The following is a 25,359-nucleotide window of genomic DNA, read 5'->3' as shown; positions in this document are numbered from 1 at the left end:
GCATTTTCGGGGTGCACCTCGCCCCTCTCTTTCTCTACAGCAGAGTCACACTCTTCTCGCGTCTACCTCCTGGGAGCAGTAGCTCTGGTTGTGTTTGTGGAGTCTGCGCTTCTCAGTTGATACACTTAAAAACAGCAAACCAGCTTATTAACCATTTGCTCAGTAGAAGTTTAATGGAGAAATAGTTGTTCAAAACAATCGGTCAAAAAGAACAGCTCTTTTACAAACAAGGGATGGCAGTGACGCGTCAAAACCCCAGGCTTGATTTCATCTTCCTTCCACCCGCCCCTGGCAGAGGGGAGAGGCGGGTGAGCAGGAGAGATGGGGTCGTTGAAATGTTAGCTGGAGGAATTACAAAAATACACTCTGATGTAGCAACAGGGTCGTGGTGAAACATGCCGTGGGGACGGGGAGGTTCCGGAGGCAAAGCCTGCTGGGCCTGTGGGCGCTCAGGGCCTCGGGGAGGAAGGAATTCTGATTCCCAGGCGGCAGGTCTGGGGCTGGACACATGCTGTTTGGGGGATCACCCGGACGCCTGGGGAGACAGAAATGATTAAAATGGCAAACCCAGTGCTTTTTCGGACCCCTCTATGCTATTTGCCCTACTGACTGAAGCAATGACAAGGGAGCAAGGAAAAGCTGTCAACCCAGTGGTTCTTAAGGTAGCCAGAAAGGTCCCTGACCCCCTCCACACATCTCCCCCAGCCCTGAGTCTGCTGGCAGGACTAGTGGGATTAATGCATAGCGACGAGCCCCCTACCGGAGAATAGTTCCCTTCTCCCTCGTGTTTGCAATCCTTGCTAAATAGTGTCCTCATTCCTAGCTCTCATCTTACAAGTGCTTTCTAAGCCTGATGTCACTGATCTCTGGCCATGAAAGAATCTGCTGATTTTCCAGTGGCCAGAAAGGTCAAGGCCTGGGGCAGCAGGACAGAGGAAGACAGTATAGGGCCTGGGAGGGGGAAGTGTCCTCAAGACCCTCTCTTGGTTCTGTCTAGGGCTGGTCCTGCACCCCACTGCGCACCCTTCCCGGGACATCACACACTTTCTGAATAGGTTCATATATCCCATTCCAATGTTAGGTGGCCCCATCTCCTCCCAGCCTTCTAAATATAGATCCGTATTGGGTGTCTTAGAAGTCAAGAACAGCTTTTGCAACCAGAGTCCCCCAAGATGGAGAAATCGTCACATGTAGGGCAGGTTGTGGTGTGTGTATGTGAATAACAAGGTTTAAGCTGCCCGTGAATCATAGACTCATAAATACATACCCATATTGGAACTCAGCAACCGTGCGTGTGAGGAGGAAAGAAACAGAGGGACGGTCGCAGAAGGGAATAGGAAAGCCATCGATAATACCCAAATGAGCTGGTTAATGTTTCCAGTGTTCCCATCAAGAACTTTACATGGGAGCAAAGCGGCAGACAGGAGCTAGTTAGAGCTTGGTTTCAGTGACTCTCAGTTGGAAGCATAATAGAACATTAGAGAAACCAATTGCCTTGGATAGGGGCTCAAATGGTTTTTTAAAATAAATTGAATCCTGCTAATGGGCCTCATTTTAAACTGTGTTTAGGTGAAGAAAATTATCGTAGCTCAGAATTAGACGCGAGCTTCAGTGTCCCTTAGGAGCCACTTTAAAGAAGAGGAATCTTTCATATCTGAAAGCGTTCAATCCATGCCACTTCTGCAAGATTTACCGTTAGGTGCCGTGCAGACACGGAGATACGGCTTAGAAATAGAACGCTTGTGAAGGATCCAAGAGTATGCCTTCAGAAGCGGTGCAGGTTAATTCAGGGCCTTCGGAGATTAGTCATCTGCTGAAATAAACACGGCAGCCTTCTCACAACCGAATGCCTGTGTCCATATTTGGTAACGGGCCTGTTGCAAGCCCTGTGTCCTACCTGCAGAGAGCTACGTGGGCTGCCTCCGTGCCGATGCGTGGGTGCCAAAGATTAGCAGATGTGTTAATGTATCTTCAAGGGAGATGATTAGTGATATGGCTGCCTTGGATGGATGTATGGGAAGCAAACTGAAACAGCAGGTGCAAACATTTTTCTCTCATGCCTCTGAGTCAGGGAAAAGCCCCACTTGGGTAGCGTTTTGGGATGATTTTGATGAACTGACTAGTTCTTTGTGTTTGGGCAAGTTTCTGAGCTGTTTGAGGAGGCGTACGGGACTCCGCCAGTGACCATATTCCCAGGGACTTGGTGGTTGGGATTTTCTTAAAGTTTCGGAAAATTCTGCCGTGCTGGTTCTCAATGCCACTCGCAGCTGTGCACGGGTGGATGGGCCAAGGAAAGGTGGATCTCGAATGACTGGGCAATAAATTAGGGTCTCTGATGTGTGTTATCTGATACGTATTATGTGTGCTCGTATAAGCATGCCCGCGGGGGTGGGAAGAGGGCAGAAGAAAGGGAGAACAAGGAAGACAGGAGAGAGGAACAAAGGCAAACAAACAAAAGCAAGGCGACATGGCACACTGGAAAGAAGCAAAAATTGAGGAGGGAAAATGAATTCCTTGTCATATTCTAAAAGCTACCGGGTCACTTGGGCCAGCTTCTCCCAGTCTTGCTCAGTGATGACGCCATCCGCCACCAGGGATCAGTGCATCTCCGGCAAGGAAGCAGGAGGGACAAATGGCTTGGGGAAGGAAGACAAGCAGAAAGCGTAACTCATGGGCCTAACAAGAACTGCTTGGGGGAAATGGGAAAGTTTAATGGTTTCCATGGAGTCCAGACACAGTGGGAAGGGGAGGGATCGGTAAGCCGTCTTTGAGGATGAAATAGCAACATCACAGCCACAGTAATCGGACTCTTGGCGAATGGCTAAGAGCAGGCCCAGTGATTAGTTTTTAGAGATAAAGTCTCTGAGGAGAGGTGAGCTGAATGGTTGCTATGGCAACCAGATAGGAGGATTGGTCCACTTAGCTGTCCCCATAGTAACTAAGCTCCTGGAGAGGGATGGAGGAATTAGTTATCCTAACGTACCACTATTATCCCCATGGTAACCAGTCTCCGCACGGGAGTGGTCAGCCTCAAGGAGCGATTGTGGGAAGATCTGTGCTCCCTGGAGAAAGGATGGGCAGGAGGCAGGCGGGGGAGTGTCCCTCCCAGGCCTCCCGGGAGGTGGTGCGGGGGGTGTGTGCGTGTGTGTTTGGGGCTGATGTGCTTCCAGGCCTGGGAGCAAGGCTAAGGCGGCCGGGGTGTGAGGTCTCTCCTTGCCCCCAGCTAATCGGTGCCCAACTCACTCATGGGTGGCGGTGGACGGTGCAGCTGGGAGGGCTCCCCTCCGGCTACACATTACCATTCTGGTGCAGGGTGCGCCGGCGCTGGCTGGACTGCAAGCTCAGGACCAGGTACTGCCTCATAAACTCACTGAACCGCTTCTGGTTGGCCAACTTCCGGGCCGACTTCCGGGCCCCGGTGAAGCCCCCGAACCTCTTCTGCAGCTGCTTCTGCTGGGTCTCCACCTCGCCAGCCTCCTCGGGGCCCGGCCCGGTCTCGTCCTGCGCAGGGAACAGGCCCCCGACGCGGGGCATTCGCTTCAGCTGCTGCATCTCGGGGGCTCCGGGCTGGTACCGTGCAGCCGCCGCGTGGTCTGGGTCAGCAGGGCTGAGCTGCCAGGAGCCCCTGGCCGTGACCTTGGCACATGGAGTCCAGAGCGGGCTGGGGAAGACCTTCTCTTCACACTCGAGGATGCACAGCTGTGGAGACACAGGTGCGAGGGCGGGAAAAGGAACAAGGACCTCTGTTAGTCCGAGGCAAGGAGGCTGTGTCTGTACCAATGCAAGTGCCTCTAAAGTGTCTGTTTATCAAGTCCCGGACAGCGACTTCACACACAGCTTTTTAGCTTCATAAAACTTCAGAGTTAGAAAGAAACAGAATCATTTGGCCCAGCTCCATTATTTTATAAACAAAGAAACCAGGGCTCAGAGAGGTAAGGCAACTCTTCCCAGGTGACACAGCAAGTTAACACAGAATGAGTGTACCCACGACTGCACCCTCTTAGACCCTTAGTTGGATTTTGGAGTCAAGCACGGTTCACTGGTCATTTGCCACAAAGAAGAGTTTTGTTTTGTTCTCTCATTGGGCTTTTGGAAGGTCAGATGGGTTACAGAAATTGGGGATGTGAAAGTAGGTAGTCAAATCTGTGTGTTTATTTTAAGGCCATCGTGTAAAAGATCAACCCTGGTGTCGTTGGTTTTTCATCCTGCATACAGAAGTCGTCACTGTCCGTGTGTCATTTAGAGCAAACAAAGTCCAGACCCTCTGGGATGCAGGCAGGTTGGTGTGCAGGGCTCCACCTCCGCTCCAGCTCCAGGGGGGGAAGGGACTCCACTGTCAGATGTGCACCCCACAGACCCGCCTGGACCCCGGAAACTCTGCCGCTGCTCTGCCTCTCCAGCCCCCACCGACTGCCAGTCGAGGCCAGCAGCCTGACCGTGAGGTTCCTCCACCTCCAGACTGGTCTTGACCTTGGCCCCACCCTCCTGCTCTCCTGTCTCTGGTTTGGGTCTCCCAGAAGCCTCTGCCTCCAGCTTTGCTTCCTGCTTGCTGTTTGGCTGCACCCCTGAATCTCGGCATGTTTCTGGCCCTACCTGCGTGAAAACCCCACTTCAACCTGACCTTGCCGCCGAGAGTCAGCAGAGCCCTTCCTCACACCCTGGAGCTCCTGCCTGGCTCGCGGGCCGCCTTCCGGGGCAGAGGCTGCCAGCTGCCCGCCCCATGCGTCTCCCCTTTCCTCACTAACAGAACACTGTCTTCTTCCCGAAGGCAACACACGTTTCCCAACCTCCCTTGTGGCCAGAGGTGGCCGGAGACATAAACATGGATGCGAAGAGGTGAGGCTTCCGGGAAAGCAGGGTGTGACTTAGCCGGGAAGAACGTCCCTTTGTCCTTCTTCCTCCCTTTCCTCCGGCTTCCTGCATAGAATGTGGACATTTTGGCTGGCGCTGAGCTGCCGTCTAGAAACCATGCAGTGACTTCGAGGGTGGCAGGGCAGAAAGGGAGCACACTGCACCTGCCACGGCAGCCCGGGACTGTCCACCTCCTCGCGCCTTACGAGGAGTGGAATCTCTGACTTCAGCCACTGTCACTTTAGGTCTTTGTTACTAGCAGGTTGACTCAATTCTTACCTGATGTACATTCTCTGCCCCTAGTCTGCCCTTCTGCTTGGCCTCAGCCTCTGTCTCAGTCTCTGAATGGTACCTTATTCCCCAGGTGACTCAGGTTTAAAGCCCTGGGCACATCTTCACCTCCCTTCTCAGCCTCCATCTATCACTCTGCAGTCTGCCCGGCCTTTCCACTGCCCCTGCCACTGCCTGAGCCCGTCTCAGGGTGCCACGGTGCCCAGGCTGCTCTCTCTGCCTCTGATCTTTGCCACTGAAATCCCCATGGTAGCCCTGGCAGAACATGTTCCTGAAGAATGACTCTCATCCTGTCATTGCCTTGTCCACAGCTGTCTGATATTTGTCTTGTCCGTAGAATAGCTCCAAACTCCCGAGCAGGGCATTCAAATCCTTCCACCCTCTGGTTCAGCCCACCGCATCAGTCTTATTTCTGCTTTCTCCCCACGTACACCCGCTTCAGGCCGATGGGGCTGTTCCTAGCGCCGTAGGACACCAGACTCCTCCCAACTCCGTGCCTTTCCTCACTCTGTCCCTCTGACCCAGTGACCTCCTTCCATCCTCCCATCCATCCTCTGGGACCCGGCCAAACTCCAGGGTTACCCCTCTCTGATACCTGCTTCTAGTTCCCTGGCAAGAACTGCTCTCTCCTGCCTCTGTGTCCCCACAGAGCCTTGTGTGGCTCTTGTGGAAATCTGAATGCTTAGTGTAATTAAATCGCAATACCTTCTAAGGCAGAATATGCCAAGGGAGGGACCACATCTCACTCACGCAGGAATCTTCTCCTTCCAGTAAATAGTCGGCTTTCAATAGAGGTTTGTCGAACTGGACTGAATTAATCAAGAAGTCACCTTATATTTAGCTAAGAGTGAAAAGGGGAGGAAATGAAAAGAGATGAGGAGAACAGGAGCTGCAGCTAGTTCATCGGGGACTGGAACTCCCCAGCCTTCAGCATGCGCTGGGGCAGCTCTTGTCACTGTCCCCCAGCCTTCAGCATGCGCTGCTGCGGCAGCTCTCGTCACTGCCGCCACCCTTTGTTTCCCTGATTACTTGTCTGTCCCATTAGAACAGGATTCTTAACCTTTTGTGGGTCGTGGACTCTTCTGAGAATCTCACAAAGGCTATGGACCCACCCTCTCCCCCTGTGAACACACACATGTCAAATTTGCACACGGTTTTGGAGGGTCTGTAGATCTTCTAAAGCCTATCCCTGGACCAGCCTGTCCCTCTGTGGACTCCAGGCTGAGAACCCTTCACTGGGCTGTCACTTGTCCTGTGGGAAGAGGCTGTACCCCTTCCAGGCACCTGATGTTAATACCTGCATACAAAGGTAAGCCCAGTAGTGAGGATGTGAAATGGAGTGAGGTGGCAGGAGAAAGGAGGGCATCTGCTGCTGACGTCACCTGATGTCTACCCTGAGAGACCACCCCCACTCCCTGGTGTGCCAGCAAAGCATGTCACGGACCGCTGGGACTAGGTGGGGCCTCAGGCAACACCTGGTCCAGTGGGTCCCACACCTGGGTGTGAGTCCAAATCATAGGCAGAGGTTTTAAAAACACAGAATTTCAAAGCTCAATTAAATCTCTGAAAACTCATTTTTACAAAGGAATTAAAAACTTCAGTTTACAAAGATAAGGGGAATTCTGATATTTGCCCTGGTTTGCAAATGGCTAATGTAATTCAGTCTTCTCATGTTATGATGAGGTTCAGTAACGTGCCCAAAATGACACGGTTAGGTCACAGTATAACCTGAACGAGAACTCAAAAATGTCTTTGAGGCCCAGTCCAGGACACCTCCTGCTCCATGGCCTCTGTGCACTTGCAATATGAGGTGGTGGCAATTAATGCAAGAATGAGGATTCTGTGAGACCAAGAAGTAGGGTTCTGACGGCAACAGTGCTCATTTCCCACTGAACTCGAGAGGAGAGAGACCGTGTCCAAGCAGAGAGCACCTTTCCTTCCCTGATAAGGTTTCCAAGGAGCAACCTGTCTAAGCCCGTGTGTTAGCCACAGGTGGTGATGTTGGCCCCGACTGATACTCACGTCATGGTTTATTTATTTATTTAAGAGACAGAGTCTCTCTCTGTTTCCCAGGCTGGAGTGCAGTGGTGTGATCACAGCTCACTGTACCCTTGAACTTCTGGGCTCAAGGGATCCTCCTGCTCCAGTCTCCCAGGTAACTAGGACTACAAGCATGCGCCACCACACCTGGCTAATTAAAAAAATTTTTTTAGAGATGGGGTCTCGCTATGTTGCCCAGGCTGGCCTCAAGCAATCCTTCCACTTTGGCCTGCCATGATTTTTCTGAGTGTGCCTTTTTCATTTAGCTTTTGTTCAGAGATGCTTAACAGATTGAACCTAGTTGCTGGCAGAGCAAAAACATCGTCACTGCAAACTCAGTAGAGAGACATAAATGCAATGTTGTTGGTTATGAAAAAACCATGGGCAGCTTCCACAGAACAATGAAGTCACAAACTTCTGGAGTGTTCTGCAAGAGTGGCTACTGGAATTTCTTAGAATGCAGATTCTTAGCCCACACCCATGGAGATTCCGATCCACAAAGTCAAGTGTGGGGCCCAGAAATTTGCACTTTTAGCCAGCACCCCAGGTGATTCCGAGGCTGGACTATGCTTCAGAAGTCCTGCCTTGGAATTTGTTCTGGGCAGGAAGAAGCCATCATGGAACATGGTGGTTGAAGACTCTTGTAGAGAAAGAATCACCGGGGCCTGTACTTAGCCTGCTCCTGAAATACTATGAAGAAAACCAGATAAGGCCGGGTGCGGTGGCTCACGCCTATAATCCTAGCCCTCTGGGAGGCTGAGGCGGGTGCATCGCTCGAGGTCAGGAGTTCGAGACCAGCCTGAGCGAGACCCCAGTCTCTACTAAAAATAGAAATAAATTATCTGGACAACTAAAAATATATATATAGAAAAAATTAGCTGGGCATGGTGGCGCATGCCTGTAGTCCCAGCTACTCGGGAGGCTGAGGCAGTAGGATCACTTCAGCCCAGGAGTTTGAGGTTGCTGTGAGCTAGGCTGACGCCCGGCACTCACTCTAGCCTGGGCAACAAAGGGAGACTCTGTCTCAAAAAAAAAAAAAAAAAGAAAGAAGACCAGATAGAATCACTTTGTAGTACCCTCTTTCAGATCATAATCCTATTGAGTTATTACTCTACCGCAGTTGATCTCAACTGGGAGCAATTTGGCCGTCCCCCCCAGGGGACATTTGGCTATGTCTGGAGTCATTGAACTGGCGTGTGTGTGTGTGTGTGTGTGTGTGTGTGTGTGTGTGTGTGTGTGTGTGTGTGTGTGTTAATGGTACCCAGAAGCCAGGGATGCTAGTAAACTTCCTACAGTGCATAGGACAACATCCCCAAAGAAATAATCACCAGACTAAAATGCCCACAGTGGTGAGTTTGAGGAACCCTGCTCTACAAAGTCAACGGGAATGCAGGGAATCGCGGATAGCATTGAGAAAGCCCGCAGAAGGGTAGAATTTTGGACATTTGAACACACATGGTTCAATCCTTACCATATAGAAGCCCCAAAATGCTTGTTGAATTGTTCTGCTCCTTCGGTTTACAGAAACAGGTGGAAGAGTTGTCAAACCCAGAGGCTATTAGATCCTTGGTGAGCCGCTGGGTTTCCAAGCCCAGATGGTAATTAGATTTTGTGTCAATCAGAGAAAATGAAATTCCATGATCAAACCAGATGCCGCAGTCTGTACCCAGACTTGACGCGCTGCTAGACAAATTAGAGACTAACAAAGTCCTCCCAACTCTTGATGTAGGAGAAGGTTTTTGGGCAGATATGAGGAATCCAGATTCACAACAGCATTTGTAGCACCAGATGGGCATACGAGTTTAATGCCTAACCCTCTGGTCTCGGGGACTCACCAGCCTCTTTCCAGAGATGGGTTAATGGCTTATTAAGTGAGCCGGACACATTTTGGCAGCCTGTGCCGATGACACTGCTATATTGAGCCAGAGCGTACATGAGCATCTGGACTCTCAGGCTGGTGCCAAATTGATCCGTAAAGCTGGGCTTGTGGGGACAGTGAGCAAAGGGCCATTTGGATGTCTGGGCTCAAAGATTAGGGTACAGGCGCATGAGCTCACTGGAGGGAAAACAGCAGCTCCCTGAGGTGGTGAAGTTTCTTCCACCAAAGACAGTCAAATCACTGCTGCCGGAAGGACATTTGGGAGCAATTTGCTGTAGGAGATCCTGCTGGGATATCCGAGGGCTGACACCAGGAGGCCAGCCGCTGAGCAGCACAGAAGAAAAACAGATAAGGAACCTCTGCTGTGAATCACCTACTCAGAGTTTTCATTTAATGAAGATAGAAAGAACATCAGAAAGTAGTTTCTTTGGCTATAGACTTTTAAGAAGTTACTTAAATACATTTCCCCAGACTCTTTCTTTGGTTGCCTTATTCTTTGTCTCTTAAACAACTCAGTGCATCTAGTTTTTCCTGCTTGAGCTGACGGGGTAAGTACCACTCATGATTGATTGGGTGAAACACCAGGACATCGCAGTGGGTTTGGGCAGGTGAGTCGTTGACTGACCAAAATTATGGCCTCACAACAAGAACAAAAAAGCCAGCCATGCCTGGACCATCTACCAGGAGTAGAAATAAAACATTTCTTGATGCTGCCCAGGGTCCATTGGATCCTGGGAAGAGCTCGGGGTTATTAACTTGGTGGAGGGATGGGGGAAGTGGCCCTTGCCGAGTGACGGAGTATGAGCCCTCCCATCATTCCCAGAAGGGACACACTCCAGCGCTGTCAGAGTTGGAAACAGGACGTGATTGGCTACATTCTAGGCCTTTCATTAAACTTAAAAATAGGATAAAAGTGAACACAGACTAGAAACAAAAACAAGCAGGCAGCCCCATCCTCTAGGACCTCGGCAGGCACTGTGGAGGGTGATCCCTGATGGTGATGCTTTTACGGGTCCATTTTCTGACTTGTTTGAAAGAAGTAGAGCTGAGAGTGTTGTCTAGACCCCAGAGATCTAAGATGCAGTGAAGAGATGGAAGCATGCTCCAAATTCTGTACTGTCTCTGAAAGACCCAAAAGTAGAAACTACAGTGGCTGCAGGGGGTGTGTCTATTAGGAGATTAAAGGTTACTGAGAATCTTAGTTTCCCTGGGCGCGTGTACTGAGCTCTGCTCTGTGCCACCCGCTGTGCCACGTGCTGGGGTCCCCAGAGCCATCAGCAAAGGAGGCTGACACCTCACGGCCAGGGATAGACTGCAGATACAGATGACAATCAGAACACAAAGTGGGAGGCGCCAGACCTACTGGGGAGGGGTGGAGAGTCAGCAAAGCGTTCTCTTCCCCCAGGGAACTTCATCTGGGCTTTATGGAAGGGAAGGCAGGGTTTCCGGGGCACTGTGGGAGGTGATGGGGAAGGTGGCTCTGGAGCCCAGGACACAGGCGGCCAGGTGTGTGTGCACCTTGGGGAGCTGCCTGCAGCCCGGGGAGAGCCCAAGGCCTGGGGTGTGCGGGTGGGATCCCAGGGGGAGAGAGGACTGGAGGTGAGAAGCCGGGATCGTGGCAATCCCTTGTGTTTGGTGGGTGGGGAGGGGACAAGGAGCCAACACGGGCGGCAGCAAAAGTGTAGTCGGAGGAGGAAGAGGATGAGGCCAGGTGAACCAGGAGCGGACGGGGTTCCCGAAGGAGGGAATGCTCGGCAGGGCAGGGGCTCAGCGAAAAGCACGAGGGATGAGAAAGAGGAGCGGAGAAACTTCCCCTGGGCCGTCCGGGGACGCTCTTCACGATGGGGTAGTTCTTACTGGTATGAAAACAGGCTCGGAAACCACCGAGCTGGGCCGGGAAAAGCTCGGCGCTGGGGTCTGCTGGGCTGTGCCTGCTCCCCCGTTACCCGGAGCCGGGGCCACCTCGGTGCTGCGATCCAACCCGGACACTCGGTTCCACACCTGTACGTTTGCCTTAAGGAACTGCAGTAATTTAGGTTGTTGTAAAAGGTTGAGGGGTTTGAAACTTGGCCATCTTTTGAAAGAAGTTGATTTGACTATAAAGGAAAAATTAATTGAGCTATAGGAGGTGAATAACTTTCCAGACGGAGGTTAAGGTAGTTGAGAAAGTTTATCTAACGAATTAAGAAGTTAATGCCAGATTGACACCTCCAGTTGGGAATTTAAAATACAATAGAGAGGCTGGGTGCAGTGGCTCACGTCTATGATCCCAGCACTCTGGGAGGCTGAAGCCCGAGACTCGCTTGAGGCCATGAGTTCAAGACCAGCCTGGGCAACATAGTGAGACCCTCATCTCTATTAAAGTTAAAATATCAGCTGGGTGTGGTGGCGCATGCCTGTAGTCCCAGTTACTCTGGGGGCTGAGGCAGGAGGACCGCTTGAGCCCAGGAGTTTAAGGCTGCAGTGAGCTATGATCGTGACACTACACTCTAGCCTGGGCAGCAAAGTGAGCTCCTATCTCTAAAAAAATAAAATAAAATATGAGAGAGCATTTTGGTACTGGGATGTTCATTGTAGAATTATCTGCAATATCAAAAATGGAGGGCAAAATACATGTTCAACAGGAGGGACGCGGTTACAGAAATTATAGTCGTCCCTCGGTATATGTGGGGGATTCCTTCCAGCGACCCCAGCTCACCCAGATCTGCAGGTGTTCAAGTCCCTGATATAAAATGGCACAGATTTGCACAGAACCTAGGCACATCCTCCCGTATAGTTTAAATCATATCTAGATTACTTATAATACTTAATAGTATGTAGTTATTATACTGTATTTTCTAATTTGTATTATTTTTATTGCTGTCTTGTTATTTTATTGTTTCTGTTTTCCGAATATTTTTGATCCTTGGTTGACTCCGTGGATGCAGAACCCATAGAAACAGAGGGCTGCCCGTTTACTGTATTCATAGAAAGAAATGAAATCATGTTTAATAACATGAGACGATTGTCCTGGTATATATAATATAATAGTAAGTGAAAAAAGGAGGATTCTTTCTCTGACTGGTGAGGTTAAAGGTGATTTTAATTTTTTTCTTTTTTTATACTTTTTCTGAATTTGCCAAATTGTCTAAAATGAGGGTGCTTTCTTTTCATCCTGGGAACAACACGCCGCACCCGCAGGGCTTTCTTTGCAGGTGGGAAGGTGGAAAGGCCACAGGTTCCCAGTCAGAGGATGCAGCTCAAGTCTGACTCTCTCTCCTCCCAGCCACGTGACACTAGATGAGTCCCGTGACCTCTGGGGGAGGCCTCAGTTTCCCACCCAGAGTCTGCTCTGGATGGCGAGACCCCTCCCGCCCAGGGACCTACCTCCAGGTTGAAGCTGTCCGGGGCTGGGCGGAGCCTCTGGCAGGTGAGACAGTCCCTCTGACAGCTGCTGAGCACGCTGGAGAAGACGCTGAGCAGCAGGAGGTCACAGAGCAGGATTTTCATGGTGCAGGAGCAGGAGGCAGATGCTAAAACACACGTGAGGGTGTGCGGCGGTTAGTGCAGCCATTCTGGGGTGGGGGGTGGGGCTGGTCAGGGCTGGAGACCCTAACCCAGGGGATATAGGAAAGACACTTCCTAGTGGGGACATTGCCAGGGGCCTGAGAGTCACCTCTCAGGAGGGTGTGGATTGTCAAAGGCACAGGTGACCTGGTCCTATCACCCAGGCACAAGGCTCATGCACAGGCTGGTGTCTGGGTTCCTGGAGAGAGTGGCCCCGTGAGTCCTGCCACCCAGCTGGCCGAGACACCACATGAGCATTTCTGGGAGCAGCTGTGGGGTGGTGGAGACAGCTTTCCCGGGAGCTAAAGCCTCTCTTTGCAGCTGGCCAGTGTGTGAGCTCAAGTCAACCTCGCTGAGCCTCAGTTTTCGTAGCCATGAGAGGGGACCAGGGGTACCTGCCTTGTCATGGGGCCATTGCGAAGATGAAATGCGATCTGTAAGGGGCGTTTTGCAGAGTGCTGTGCAAGAGCAAGATGAATAGAATTTGAGGTTTATTAAAGAAAATGTGTAAGGTCTTGCTACTCAAATGCAGCCTGCAGACTGGCTGGGATCTTATTCGACTCTTGGGCCCCACTGCAGAACCACCGAGTCAGGAGCTGCGTTTTGAGCAACATTCCCAGGTGACTCCCACAGGTGTGAAGCGCTGGGATGAGAAGGAGGTGAGAGGGAGCAAGTCAACAGGAGGAAGGAGGGGGCTGGGGCTGGGAGAGACCCAGGAAACAGCATTTTCAAGGGCACAGGGGAGTCCGGATCATCGCCCATGGGGGGTGGTGAGCAGACAGGTGTCCGGGGCCACCTGCCCACACTCCCCAAGGTAAGTACCTGCTGAAAGGCAGGTGGGTCCAGATGGAACAGGGGCTCGCTTGCCATCCTAAAGGGAAGGAGCTTTCCCTATAGATGATGGGATGTCCCGGGCTAATGGATCATGAACACAAACATCTGTGTAAATAATGGATCTCAAATGCATTGGAGATTTGAATGTTTCTTCTCCATCCCAAGGGCCAGTGCCTTAGTGGAGATTTATTGCCTTGGTTATTGCAACAGCCTCCTAATTACTCCACCTAACGAGCTGGCCTCCCTCCAAGCCATCTCCAAATCTGATGATGGCACTTCATACTTAAAATAATTCCATGACCCCAACTGCTGTCAGGGGAAATTGCAAGGACTCAGCTTAGCACTGGCTACCGCCTCATCTCTGGTCACCTGCCCTTGCGTCACTTCCCGGCTCGGTGAATCACATACAGTTCTGCATCGGGCTTGTAAAGTCTCCGTATCTTGACACTTGCTGTTCCCTCTGCCAAGAATGCCCTTCTCCAATTCCTACGTCACACACACCTCAAGAACGATCCCCTCTGGGAAGCCATCTCCACCCTCTGGTCTGGTTTAGCTCAATCTGCTCTGCTCTCTGGCACCTGGAAGCCACACTTCATAGAGGGAGGCCAGCGAGGCTTGGGTCCCTCATCTGTCAGACGGGCACCACAGACCCACATTGCAGAGGTGTCATGATGTGCATTATCTTGTCCGCCCTTTACTACAGACTGCCTGGGTTCTCACCTCAGCTCTGCAACTTGCTAGCTGTGCTTAAACATTTGCAAAAACGGGGTGACAATAGTACCTATCACACAGGGCGATTCGTGGGCTAATGTTTGCAAGCAGTTAAAACAGCACCTGTCATGCAGCAAGAACAATATAAAAGCTTATAAAAGAAGGACAGAACTCAGCACATAGCATTCATTCTACAATACTATTATCATCTGTCTCCCCGCGCTTAGCAGGATACACAGTAAACCTGGACTTATGTATCTCTTTTTCCCACTGGGCTGTGACTTCCCGGGGGGCAGAGATCCTGTTCTGTGGTTCTCTGTATTTCCAGCCCTCGGCACAGAGTGACACTTCAGAGGTCTTAATAACAGATTGACAAATGGCAGTGGCGTGTCTCAGTAGCCGCCTTCCTTCTCTTTAGCACACAGAGTTGAGGAGTGTCTGGGGACATCTCCGTCTTTGGGGCCCCGGCAGCTCACAGGGGGTGCTCTAGGACCTGTGTCACTGACAAAGTGTCTATCAGGGAATTCTCTAGTTTGAGGGGGGCGAGGCAGGAACTGGTTTTGTTCCAGAGCAAGGCAAGATGCCATCCTAAGCCGGAAGCCCGAGGCATGTTCTGGCAGAGGACCGGCTGCGAGTGGCGTTGGGCACGGTTGCAATGGCGTGCGGTGCCAGGGTGGGGCAGGGCAGACGGGTTGGTGGGCGAGCTGTGGGCACTCTTCACCCCTGCGGGGTTCTTCTGAAAAGAAAATCTATCTCAAGTTCCAAACAACCACCGTGTAGGTCAAATGCTTTACAACACAAGCCAGTCTTGAACTGTGGACTGCCTGAATCTTTTTGTTTCATTTGAAGATCGCTTTTACATTTCTTATTCTACTAAGTTTCCACCTTTCGAGTCAGGAAACATTTTTGGAAGAATTTGTCTAGAACGGCATGGCTGCGGCTCTGTGGCCACAAGGTGGCAGTGGCTGTATGTCGATGGAAAAAAGGCCGTTTCCTTTCCTTCCTGAGACAAGGTTGCAATTGCAATGCATGGTGTGCACACAGGCTCAGCTGATGAGTTGTGACAGATGTTAGCGAAATGCCCTCAGGCTGAGGTTTTTCATGAACTTCATTAACCGTGGCAACTGGCATAATCAGGAGAGGTTTGGTGGTTTGACTGATATTTGTTATTTCCAATTCTGGGTAAATGGGATGTAGGGGTGAGTTGAAGAAGGAATATAAACTCCTGGAACATTTAACACGTACGCCTTTTTTTTTGAGATAGGGTCTTGCTCTGTTGCCTGGGCTGGAAGGCAGTGGCATCATCACAGCTCACTGCAACCTCAAATTCCTGGGTTCAAACGATCCTCCTGATTCTGCCTCCGTAGTAGTTGGGACTACAGGTGTGCACCATCACGCCCGTCTGGCCTTAAGTGATCCTCCTGCACCTGTTCTCCCAAAGTGCTAGAATTACAGGTGTGAGCCACTGTGCCTGGCCACGAGCTGCATTCGATAGCCTTCCAGCATGCAAGATGTGGAGCCCCTGCAATTTGGTACCTGGGGAGACCTCATTGAATGCATACCCACCTTCCAGACTCCAACCTTCCTGCTGCTCTCTGCCCCCTAACTTTTGACAAATGATTTCACCAACTATTTGGAAACCATTCCTACTCAACGCCATCCATTCTCCCCTGCAATTCACAGAATCTGAAAAATGGCAACACCACATGGTCCCATCCCACAGGTGGTGCCCAATCTTTAAATGAGATTAATGGAAGTGAAAACTCAAAATATACGTAAGTATCATTATAAAGGGGACAACATTCTGTACTCTTTGGTGCCCCTAACAACACCTAGTACAATCGTGTTCTAGGTTAAATTAGATTTTGAACTTTGGAAACTTGGCAGAAATTTTTCAGTTTTAAGAAGTCTTGACTATGTCTGTGTGCTAACTTGATGCTCTGTATATAAATTAATGTCAATTAAAATGGGCTGGGCCCCGGGGGCTCATGCCTGTAATCCTAGCACTTTGAGAGGCCAAGGTAGGAGGCTTGCTTGAGGCCAGGAGTTCGAACCAGGCTGAGCAAGAGGAGACCCTGTCTCTACAAAAACTAGAAAAATTAGCTGGGTGTGGTGGTGCACACCTGTAGTCCCAGCTACTTGGGAGGCTGAAGCAGAAGGATGGCTTGAGCCCAGGTGTTGGAGGTTGCAGTGAGCTATGATGACACCACTGCACTCTAGCACAGGTGATGGAGTGAGACCCTGCCTTAAAAGAGCCCCCAAAAAAACAACCAAAAAATGAAGGTGAGTACTTACTTAATTTGTGAGTTATTTGTGTTTAAACCTTGTACTGTGTAACTGTGCAACTTTGGGCAAGTTATTTCACCTCTGAGACTTCAGTCTTCTCATTTGCAAAATGAGAGTAATGTCAGGTTGTTGTTTTTTAATTACACGACAACAGTGACCCTCAGTAAATAAAACTTACTCAGTAAATAAAACTGAGTAGGTCTGAATTTACCTGGCTTGTATTTCACTCAGTGAACTAGCTCAGCTAACACTTCTATGTGGCAATACTAGAATCTGGGCATCTCGTATTGAATAAAGAAATGTTTAATTATCTTTTAATTTGGTAATGACATCTCACAAATTTAATTGTGGCTTGCTGTTTATAAAGATAAAATACCACTATGGTTTGGCCTTAATCTATTTGCATGTAATCTTGCTTCCAAGGGCAATATAATTAGTTGCTTGTCTATTTGGAGGATTACGTATGCAGCTTCAGCTGAGCCTAAACCCTAATTGAGTTTTGTTTTATGACCTACGAGAAAGCCTGTGATTTTGGTGCTTCTAGCAGAGAAGGGAATGGGGAACAGCTCTTTTGCTGGGGGCAGATGTACCCCGCCCTTTTCATCAACCACATGTGTAGAACATTGTTCTTTGGAGATTACAGAATATTTTTATATTCATAGACAACCTTATAGTCTGGGGCTAATATTAATCCACCTTTTTAGGTGAACATAAACTCATAGAGGTTAAGCAACTTGCCTAAGATCATCCAGTTGATAAATAGCAGACCCAGGACTTAAACTCAGGTGTTTTGACTCCAAATTGTGAGTTCTGGGAAACCATTACCTCCATACAGTGTTTCTGCTTTGGAAAGGTTGAGAAATTCTGGTGGAATCTCGTTGGGACAGAATCTATTTGTATTTAATAGTAATCATACTGGTATTACATTTAGAGTGCTATGTGCCAGGCACTGTGCTAACTGCTTTATAAGCATCACCCTGTGGGGTAAGTGCTATTAATATTATCCCCGTTTTATGGTTGAGCAGACTGAGGCTTGACGGGGAGACATACCTTGAAGTTGGCAGAGCTGAGACTCATGCTCTGACCACACCTCTTGATCTCTGCGGCTGTCTGTCTTCGTGCAGGTGAACCCATTCTAATAACCCCCTCCTGTCCTGAACTCGGGGCTCCCCCTCTCTGATTGCGGCCTCCTCATTGTTGGCTCTCCCCAGTTTGTGGAGGAACCTTCCATGCCCACTAGCTGCACACCCATCGGAAGAAAGAGGGGTCTCCATGTGCCCCATTTCTTTGACCCACTGCAGACAAGACTCCTACATAGAGCTTGTGTTTGTTCACTAGCTAACGCTGAGGGAGGCCTTTTAGTTTCTTTTCCTCCTCTGACTGATCCACTTACACTTACAAAGGTCTCTCTTCTGCTCTCAATTTCTGCCTGGAAAGAGGGGAATGGCATAGAGGGGGTGGAGGACAGAGGCAGTTGGATTAGATGGGTAATATTCTTTGACTTTGTGAATGGCCAGTTCTTTGTCCTTGCCTGGTAAGGGAAGAGAAGACGGGAGGGAAGAGGGAGAGGAGAAGGGGACTTTATGAGGAAGCAGCTTCAGGACAGCACAGGACAAAGGCCACGCAAACGGTTGAAGGAGTGAAAGTCAGGTGTTCCTTAAGGGCTGCTGCCACATTGGAAGGTAGCACTCGTCATTGTCATCCTCCTGGTGCTGGCCCATGCTCACGCGTATACCGTCAAAATAATTTAAATGGATTTCTAAAAGCTTCTATTTAATTTTAACTCGGTGTGGTGGCGCACGCCTGTAATCCTAGCTACTCGAGAAACTGAGGTGGGAGGATCACCTGAGCCCAGGAGTTCCAGACCAGCTTGGGCAACATAGCAAGACCCCTGTCTCAAAAAAAAAAAAAAAAGCTTTTATTTCCTTTTATAATAAAATTACACAATGTTCTTTTCAAAAAGATTGGAAAACAGATACGTCGAGAGCAATGAATCTAGACCAATCATCTTCAAACGTCTTTAACTTTGTGTCTCTAGCACTCTGCTTTGAGCATACATTCCCAATTTACTTATAAGTCATATACATTATAAAGCCCACCTAAGTGCACATTTAGAAAGCTAAGATTTTTTTTTTAATTTCTGGAAGCCCAGTGGGTCATCGGGCAGGCTTGCCCCTTTGGAGACCCCTGGCCTGGGCTTGTGAACGTTGACTGTGAGTTTGGAGCAGGCCAGGATCTGGCAGCTCTGTGTCCCGCACCCACTCTGTGCTATCGGGGACTGCACACACGTATCCTGGCTGAATGAATGAAAGGATGAATGGGGCGTGGGGGAGGGGGAGATCGCAGGCCAGCGTGGGAAGGGGGGAGGGTGGCTCTGAGCCATCGTGGGAGGGCAGAGCCCTGGGCGTATAGGGGGGCAAGCTCTGCGCTTCACCCGCCAGGCTGGGCCCTTCGGAGCTGGCGATTTCGTGCTTCTGCAATGCACCGAAGCAGCCGCCGGTATTTTGAAAAGAAAAAACCACGGGATCCTGGAAAGTCGAGACTGAAAATGATTGTAGCTTATCCAGGGAGAGACCCAGAAAACCGGCTTGCCCCTCCAAATTGGTGTGTCCCAAATCTCACAACGAGTTTGTGGTTAGAAGGAAACCTTCCTGTTAGACAGTGGGAATAACTGTAGATATTTAAATAAAAGCCCTTAGAAAATCCGGTTTGTCTAATGAGTTCCCAGCAATTCAAGCCATGACAAGCTATTGCCAAGGTGACTCCTGTTTTCTGAGCAGGGCTCATCCCATCCCTAAGATCTCTGATGAGTAGCTCCACCCGGACCCAGAGCACAGGCCATTTCAAAGGTTCCTTTGTGGGCTTTGGGAGCTGAGGAGTGAAAGATTACCGAGCCACGTCAGTGCAAGTGCAGAAAGCTCGCCGGAAACTTCACATCCCCACTGGGGTGTGTCTTTGTGTGTGTGTGTGTGTGTGTGTGTGTTAGCATGAAATGAGCACGTAGACAAGTTTAGCTCACTGCCTGGTGCACAGTAGCTTTCAAGAAATGTTCATTCCTTTGCCCCTCTTTTGTCCCGGCTGCTGCCTGTGCCTTCAACGCCCTTGACCATCCAAATCGCACCCACTTCCCCACCCGGGGAAGACTCGCCAGGATTCCTGGGGGAAGCACTCCTTCCCCGAATCCCTCCAGCGCTTGCTCTCTGGACCATGCAATTTAGGACTTAATTACGCCCAGCCTTTCGAGGTCCTCTAACTCTGTCACCCTTGTCCGTGTCGTGTCTGCCCCTCCCGACCCCCACCCACTATTAGTTTATAGGTGGGGAGAGGGGCTGGAGCCCGCGTGGCTCTGCTCAGTCCTGTCCCTGCCATGTACTGAATAAATCATTTAATCTCAGCTTCAGTCTCCCCAACTGCAACATGGAGATAATGACACCACCTCTCAGGGCTGTCGCCTGGGATAATGGGTGTGAAAGCGCCTAAATCGTTGTACAAATGTAAAGTGCTGTTATTATCACCTCTGTTGAATCTGCTGGGGCCCCTGCATGCCTCCCCGCCTCCCCGCCTGGTGGAGTGTAGACGATAAATACCTGATTGATTGAATACGGAATAGCCTGGTGACAGCTCCTGTCACAGGCTCCAGGGAGCACGGGTTGGAGCCTAATCCTGCGATTACTCCCTTCATTGACAATGCAAAATCTCCTGCGTTTTCTAAATCCCTGAATACCCTCAGCCTTCAGCAGATAAGCAGGGGCTGCTGCCCCACGGAAAACACAACTGCTCCCCCCAAAACGCCCCCAGCCTGAACCACAGCGCCCCCAGCAGACAGCCCAGGCAGCGCACGGAAAAGTGGAAGCTGCTCCTTCTATTAAGGTGGTGGCTGGGGACCGTCTTTCCAGGGATCCTCCCTGCGGAAGACTCAGCAAGCCCGAAGGAACACTCATCCTTTTTGTTCAAGGTATCACAGCATCAGGGGAAGCTGGCAGAATATTTCCCTGTACACTTTATAAAGGAGAAAAAAACGGGGTGCAGGCAGCAGCCACCCACAGGCAGTGAGAAAGAGCAGCGTTTTGTTTGCGAGGTTTTGATAAGAAGCCAAGCGGTTACTTTTCCCCTCTATGTTGAGAACTCTGGTTTGGGCTTGCTGGCGAACGCCGTGCAAAGCCCATCTTTTGTTAGTCTGCCGAACAATGTTATTGGTTATAATTGGGGCAATTATGGGCTGCTTGAGGAAGCTAAACACAGATGTTTAAGCCCAGGATCAGGGTATTCAAGTCCAAAGCAGCTTGCTTTAAATAGTCCATCTCCCCAATCATCCTGCTTTACTTGAAATTCCCCCAGAACTTGCCCGTGTTCAGAGTGAGGTGGGGGAGGAGGGGCTGGGTGGGGAAGGATGGGAGGCACGAGGGAGAGTCGCAGGGAAGGAGATGCACAAAGGGAGGAGGAGACGGGGAAGGAGGCTGGGGAGCGGCGAGAGTTTGGACGCCGTGACTTGTGATCGGAGTATTCCGCACGACCTGGGCAGAGACCGTCCGGTGGGGGCGATGGATGCGGGGAGAGAGACGCCAAGCAAGAGAGGAGACCTCAAAATGACTCAGGGTCCGGGAGACCAAGGTCGTGCCCGTGGAATCCACACGCAGCGACCGCGCTCAGCCCCCCAGGTCTGGCTCTTCCCCACATCGTGAGTAGCAATTTCTATTCAGGACATGCGGGAGAAAGGTTCCCTCTGGATTAAAAACTCACATGCAAACGACATCCAGTTCAGTGCCAGCCTGCACAGCACATCGGGGAAGGAAAGGATGCCACAGAGGGAGAAAACCGTCACCGGAGGACCAGGGACTTCCCGGGGCCACCCTGGAAGGCAAGTCCCTTCCCAAGGGCCTGCCCCTCCCCTGACCCCCCACGGCCACCTCCCGCCCACAAAGAGCGGCGACAAAGTAGGGGCGACAACTGGGGAAGCAAAACTTTTCCTCATTTCCAAGTTCAGCTCTTTCTTCTTCTGCATCTCTCTTTGAGGTTAAAAAAAAAACACAACAAAAAACCCTCAACCCTCCCCCTCTGAGTGCTGCAAATAAGATGAATGGAGAAATCATCTCCCAGGAGGCCAGCAGCGTCCACACTGGACAAAGGAGCGGGCCGAGCAGCCAGCCCCCCGGCCGCCCTGCCCTCCCGAGGCTCCGCGCTGGTGGCCGGGGCTGGGGTCCGCGTGCGGTCGCCTACCTGAGAGCTGTCAGTCGCTGGGCTCCCTCGGATGGATGTGAGGCTCGGTTCCGCCGTATCAGCCACACCAGCCTATATATCCTCCCCCCACGCACAGCCCTCCCCGTCCCTGCCCACCTCGATGACACACACACACGCTGACCCCCTTAATCAACCAAATAGCAGCACCTACAAGCCTTCCTGGCTGGTCCCCTCCCCCTGGCGCTGCGATCAGACCTGTGACATCCCGACCTCCCCATCAATCCATCCTCCAGCCTGCTTTACCTGGACTCTGTTCAGCCAGGAGCCACAGCTGCCTTCCCTCTGCTTCCAGAGGCACTGCGAGGGCTGACGGGGAGCTCTGGCGAGTCAGTCAGGGGAAAAGCCTCCCGGTGACAGTGACGAGGCAGACCCCAAATCCTGGAGTCTCCTGGAGCAACCTTGTTGCCTGAGGAGTGAGGAATAGGAAGCAGGCAGGAGAACGGGGAAGCTCACGCCAAGCTCCCACCGCACGGAGAAGCCCAGGGCTGAGCTGAGCCAAGCCCCTCCTAATGTCACTGTCCCCAGCTAGGCCACTCGAGGGGGCGGCTCTACCTGCCACGGGCCAGGTCAGGAGGCATCTCCACAGGTGCCCACAGCACAGCGCAACGTAAAATGCTGAGGCTTGACATTCTGACTGAAGTGTCTGAAATTCTGGCTCCACAGTCAGAGCCAGGCACTTCTCTTTGTGAGTCTCGGGTTCTCCTGTAAAATGGGTGTCCTGGCTCCTGGGACAGTTGTGAGTAGGAAAAGGAGATTCTGCTCATATCTGGACACACGAGGCTTCTAGTAAATGGTAGCGATGCATTCTTCCCTTCCCCACCCCCTTTTCACAATAATTAGTGCCACCTGCATCTAGAAATCCCATGTTAGTGTCCACTGTCACCACAGAGAGCTTTTAAAGCTCCTTCTGCACCTTAGGGTGTCACCACCAAGCACCCTGGGAGCTGGGGGGCTGCCGGAGATGCCCTGTCCCTCACTGAGGAGCCTCCTTTCCTTTTGGGGCTCAGATGGGGGAATGGGCTGCAGGAGGGTAGCTTGGGGACCCTTCCTTTCCTGGCCCTAGATGAACCGCACCATGACTCCGTCTTTGGTTTTCCCAAGAGGATCTAAAATATTCCAGAACCTTGGGGTTTGAGCCTATGTCATCCAAGGGGTTGAAGCATCACTCACGTGGTGAGTCTGGCTCTCTTTGTCGACCGGCCTGGGCGGAGAAGGATTGAGGGAGCCGTCTGCTCTGACTGCTAATGGGTATTGGGTTTCTTTTGGGGGTGATGGAAACGTTCTGGAATTACATCCTGGTGATGCGTGCACAACATAGGGAATGTAACCATGGATTTTATGTTGTGGGAATTATATCTCAATAAACGGAAAATAGATAAAAAGAAAGAAAGAAAGAAAGCATCTGCCCAGGGTTAAGAGCAACAAGTTCTGGAATAAAATTTCCCTTTCATCTGTGTCTACAGCCAGCGGAAGGGCCCAGGAGATCAACACATTCATAATTCTTCATTTAGATCTCATTACCCAAACCTTACACTTTGTTACTGTCAAAGCCACCACTGTGAACTCTGGGAAACCAGCATGTTCATGGCATGACTTGGGGTCACTTTTGCATCCTGCTGTACCTTGTGTCCCAGCACAGATACTGCTGGCTGCCTACCCAATACCCATTCCCCTGTTCTTCCTTACTAAATAACACCCCCAATTTTATTCTAAGTGGTACTGTGTGCAGCTAAAAGACTCCATTTTCCAGCCTTCTTTGTGGCCAAAGGTAGCCAATGAGAATCAAGCTGTAGGTCCTTGGGCAGGGCTTCCAGGAAAGCTCTTTCAAATGGACCAACTCAGCTAAAGGCTTCTCTTCTCTTTTTGGCCCTCCCTCCTTCCTGCCTGGAACACAAATGTGATGGCTGGAGCTCCAGCAGCTATTTTGAATCATGAAACAACTTTAAGGATGGAAGTCATAGGCTAAAGGTGATGGAGCATAAAGATAGAAGGATTCTGGGTCCCCCATGACTATGGAGCCACCATATCAATCTTGGACTTCCAACCTTCTACTTTTTTTTTCTTAAAAGAAAAAAACCCAAACCTTTGTTTCAAATGTCGGTCAAACGTTCAGTTACCTGTTGCTGCATAACAAGCAACACCAAAGAGAGAGGCTTAAAACAACCAACCACTTATTTGGCTCATGATTCTGTAGACTGGGAGTTTAGGCTAGGCTCAGCAGGGCAGTTCTTCCGGTCGGTCTTAGCTTGATTCTCTCCTGCATCTGCAGTCACCTGCAGGTTGGTCTCAGAAGGTTGGCCGGCTGTCAGCTGGGAACCTTGGTCTTCATCTTTGTGTCTTATCCTTCATGTGTCTCTCACATCCCTCAAGCATGTTAGCCTGGCATGTTCTCAAGGCAAGACTGAGGTGTGAACACAAGCAAATACAATCTAGCAAGGGAACAAGCACAAGCATGTGGAACCTCTTGAGGCCTAAGTGTGGTGCTGGCAACTTCACTGCTTTTGCTACATTTATTGGCTAAAGCCAGTCACAAGGCTGTCCAGAGCCAGGCTGGGTGGAGACCACAATGTCACGGGACAAAAGACAGCGGCTTATACCGAGGCCGTTCATTGGAGCCATCAAAACCTTTAACCCTCTATGTTTTGTTTAAGCCACTTATTTGGATTTTCTGTTACATCCAGAGGCAAATCATCTTAAATGACGTACCTGCCTTTGAGCACCTAGTCATTCCCAGCATGTTCAGGTAGCTAAATGCGTTGTTTCACTTGCAGTTGAGGGAAAGAAAAAGCTAGGGGGAAAAGTCACTTAGCCTTTCTGAACTTTTCTGTCCTCATTTACCAAGTAGAAGAGTTGAACCCAATGACCTGGACGTTCTCTGTGGGTTGGATGAAGGTGTGTGTCGTGTCAGGCCGTCTTCTGTGCCAGGCGGAGGCGGAGGGCAGGGTGAAGCCAGGGAGGGAGTTTAAGACCACCGTTGAGGGGGTATAGGCCTTGCCCTGCAGGAAAGCACAAGCAAACTAGAAAGGGTGCAGACTGGGCGATGTCTGCAGTTGCTTAAAGGCATTTTCCTTGGCACTTTGCCATTGAGTCATGGCGCCTTGAGGTGCTTCCCTCAGGTGCGGTGACTGGTCATAGAACAGAAAGCTGCCCCCTGCTTTTCTGATTGGCAAAATGCGTTTATTAAAATAGTTGGAGGGGCCAGGTGCAGTGGCTCACGCCTGTTATCCCAGCGCTTTGGGAGGCTGAGGTGGGAGGATCGCTTGAGGGTAGGAGTTCGAGGCTGCAGTGAGCTATGATCGGGCCCCTGCATTCCAGCCTGGGCACCAGAGCAAGACCCTGTCTCTAAAAAAAAAATACATATGTATAAAAAATAAAATAGTTGGAGAGGAAAGGTCATACCATCTTCTTTCTACTGCTTTTGAGGCGGTGGAAGTTCACTCCAGCCTACACCAGCTTGTCATCCTCTCGAGTTAGAGAGGCCCAAGCCAGGGGGTGCTGCAAGCATTAGACTCCAGTCTGCTCTGACAGGTGAGTTTTGAGGCAGGTTGAGAAGAAAGCTCTTTAAAACCATCATCAGAAAAATCTCAGTAGAGAGAGTGCAAGGGGAGGAAGACAGCCGTAGCTGTGCCCCACGGGGAGCTCCACACACCTCCACCCACCTGGCAATTTCCGCTCTCAAAGGA

At 50.6% G+C, this 25,359-nt stretch overlaps 1 protein-coding gene across 1 annotated transcript; it reads right to left on the bottom strand.

Moving 5' to 3' along the window:
- Positions 1-147: 147 nt before the first annotated feature.
- On the bottom strand, positions 148-21,840 carry PNOC (prepronociceptin). The gene is made up of 4 exons (XM_045535551.1): positions 21,656-21,840; positions 12,428-12,573; positions 3,244-3,699; positions 148-535 (listed from the first exon to the last, which is right to left on the bottom strand). Exons 2-3 carry the CDS (start codon positions 12,548-12,550, stop codon positions 3,289-3,291), a joined length of 534 nt encoding a protein of 177 aa, XP_045391507.1. The 5' UTR covers positions 12,551-12,573; positions 21,656-21,840; the 3' UTR covers positions 148-535; positions 3,244-3,288.
- Positions 21,841-25,359: the final 3,519 nt, after the last annotated feature.

This window comes from Lemur catta, chromosome 22 (genome assembly GCF_020740605.2).
Source record: "Lemur catta isolate mLemCat1 chromosome 22, mLemCat1.pri, whole genome shotgun sequence".
In the NCBI taxonomy this organism is placed as follows: domain Eukaryota; kingdom Metazoa; phylum Chordata; class Mammalia; order Primates; family Lemuridae; genus Lemur; species Lemur catta.
This window is presented reverse-complemented; position numbering and strand designations above follow the sequence as displayed.

Coding starts and splice junctions, on each gene's coding strand:
- PNOC (XM_045535551.1), bottom strand. CDS start 12,550: ATGAAAATCCTGCTCTGTGACCTCCTGCTGCTCAGCGTCTTCTCCAGC. Junction 3,700..12,427: donor CGGACAGCTTCAACCTGGAG/GTAGGTCCCTGG, acceptor GTGTCTCCACAG/CTGTGCATCCTCGAGTGTGA.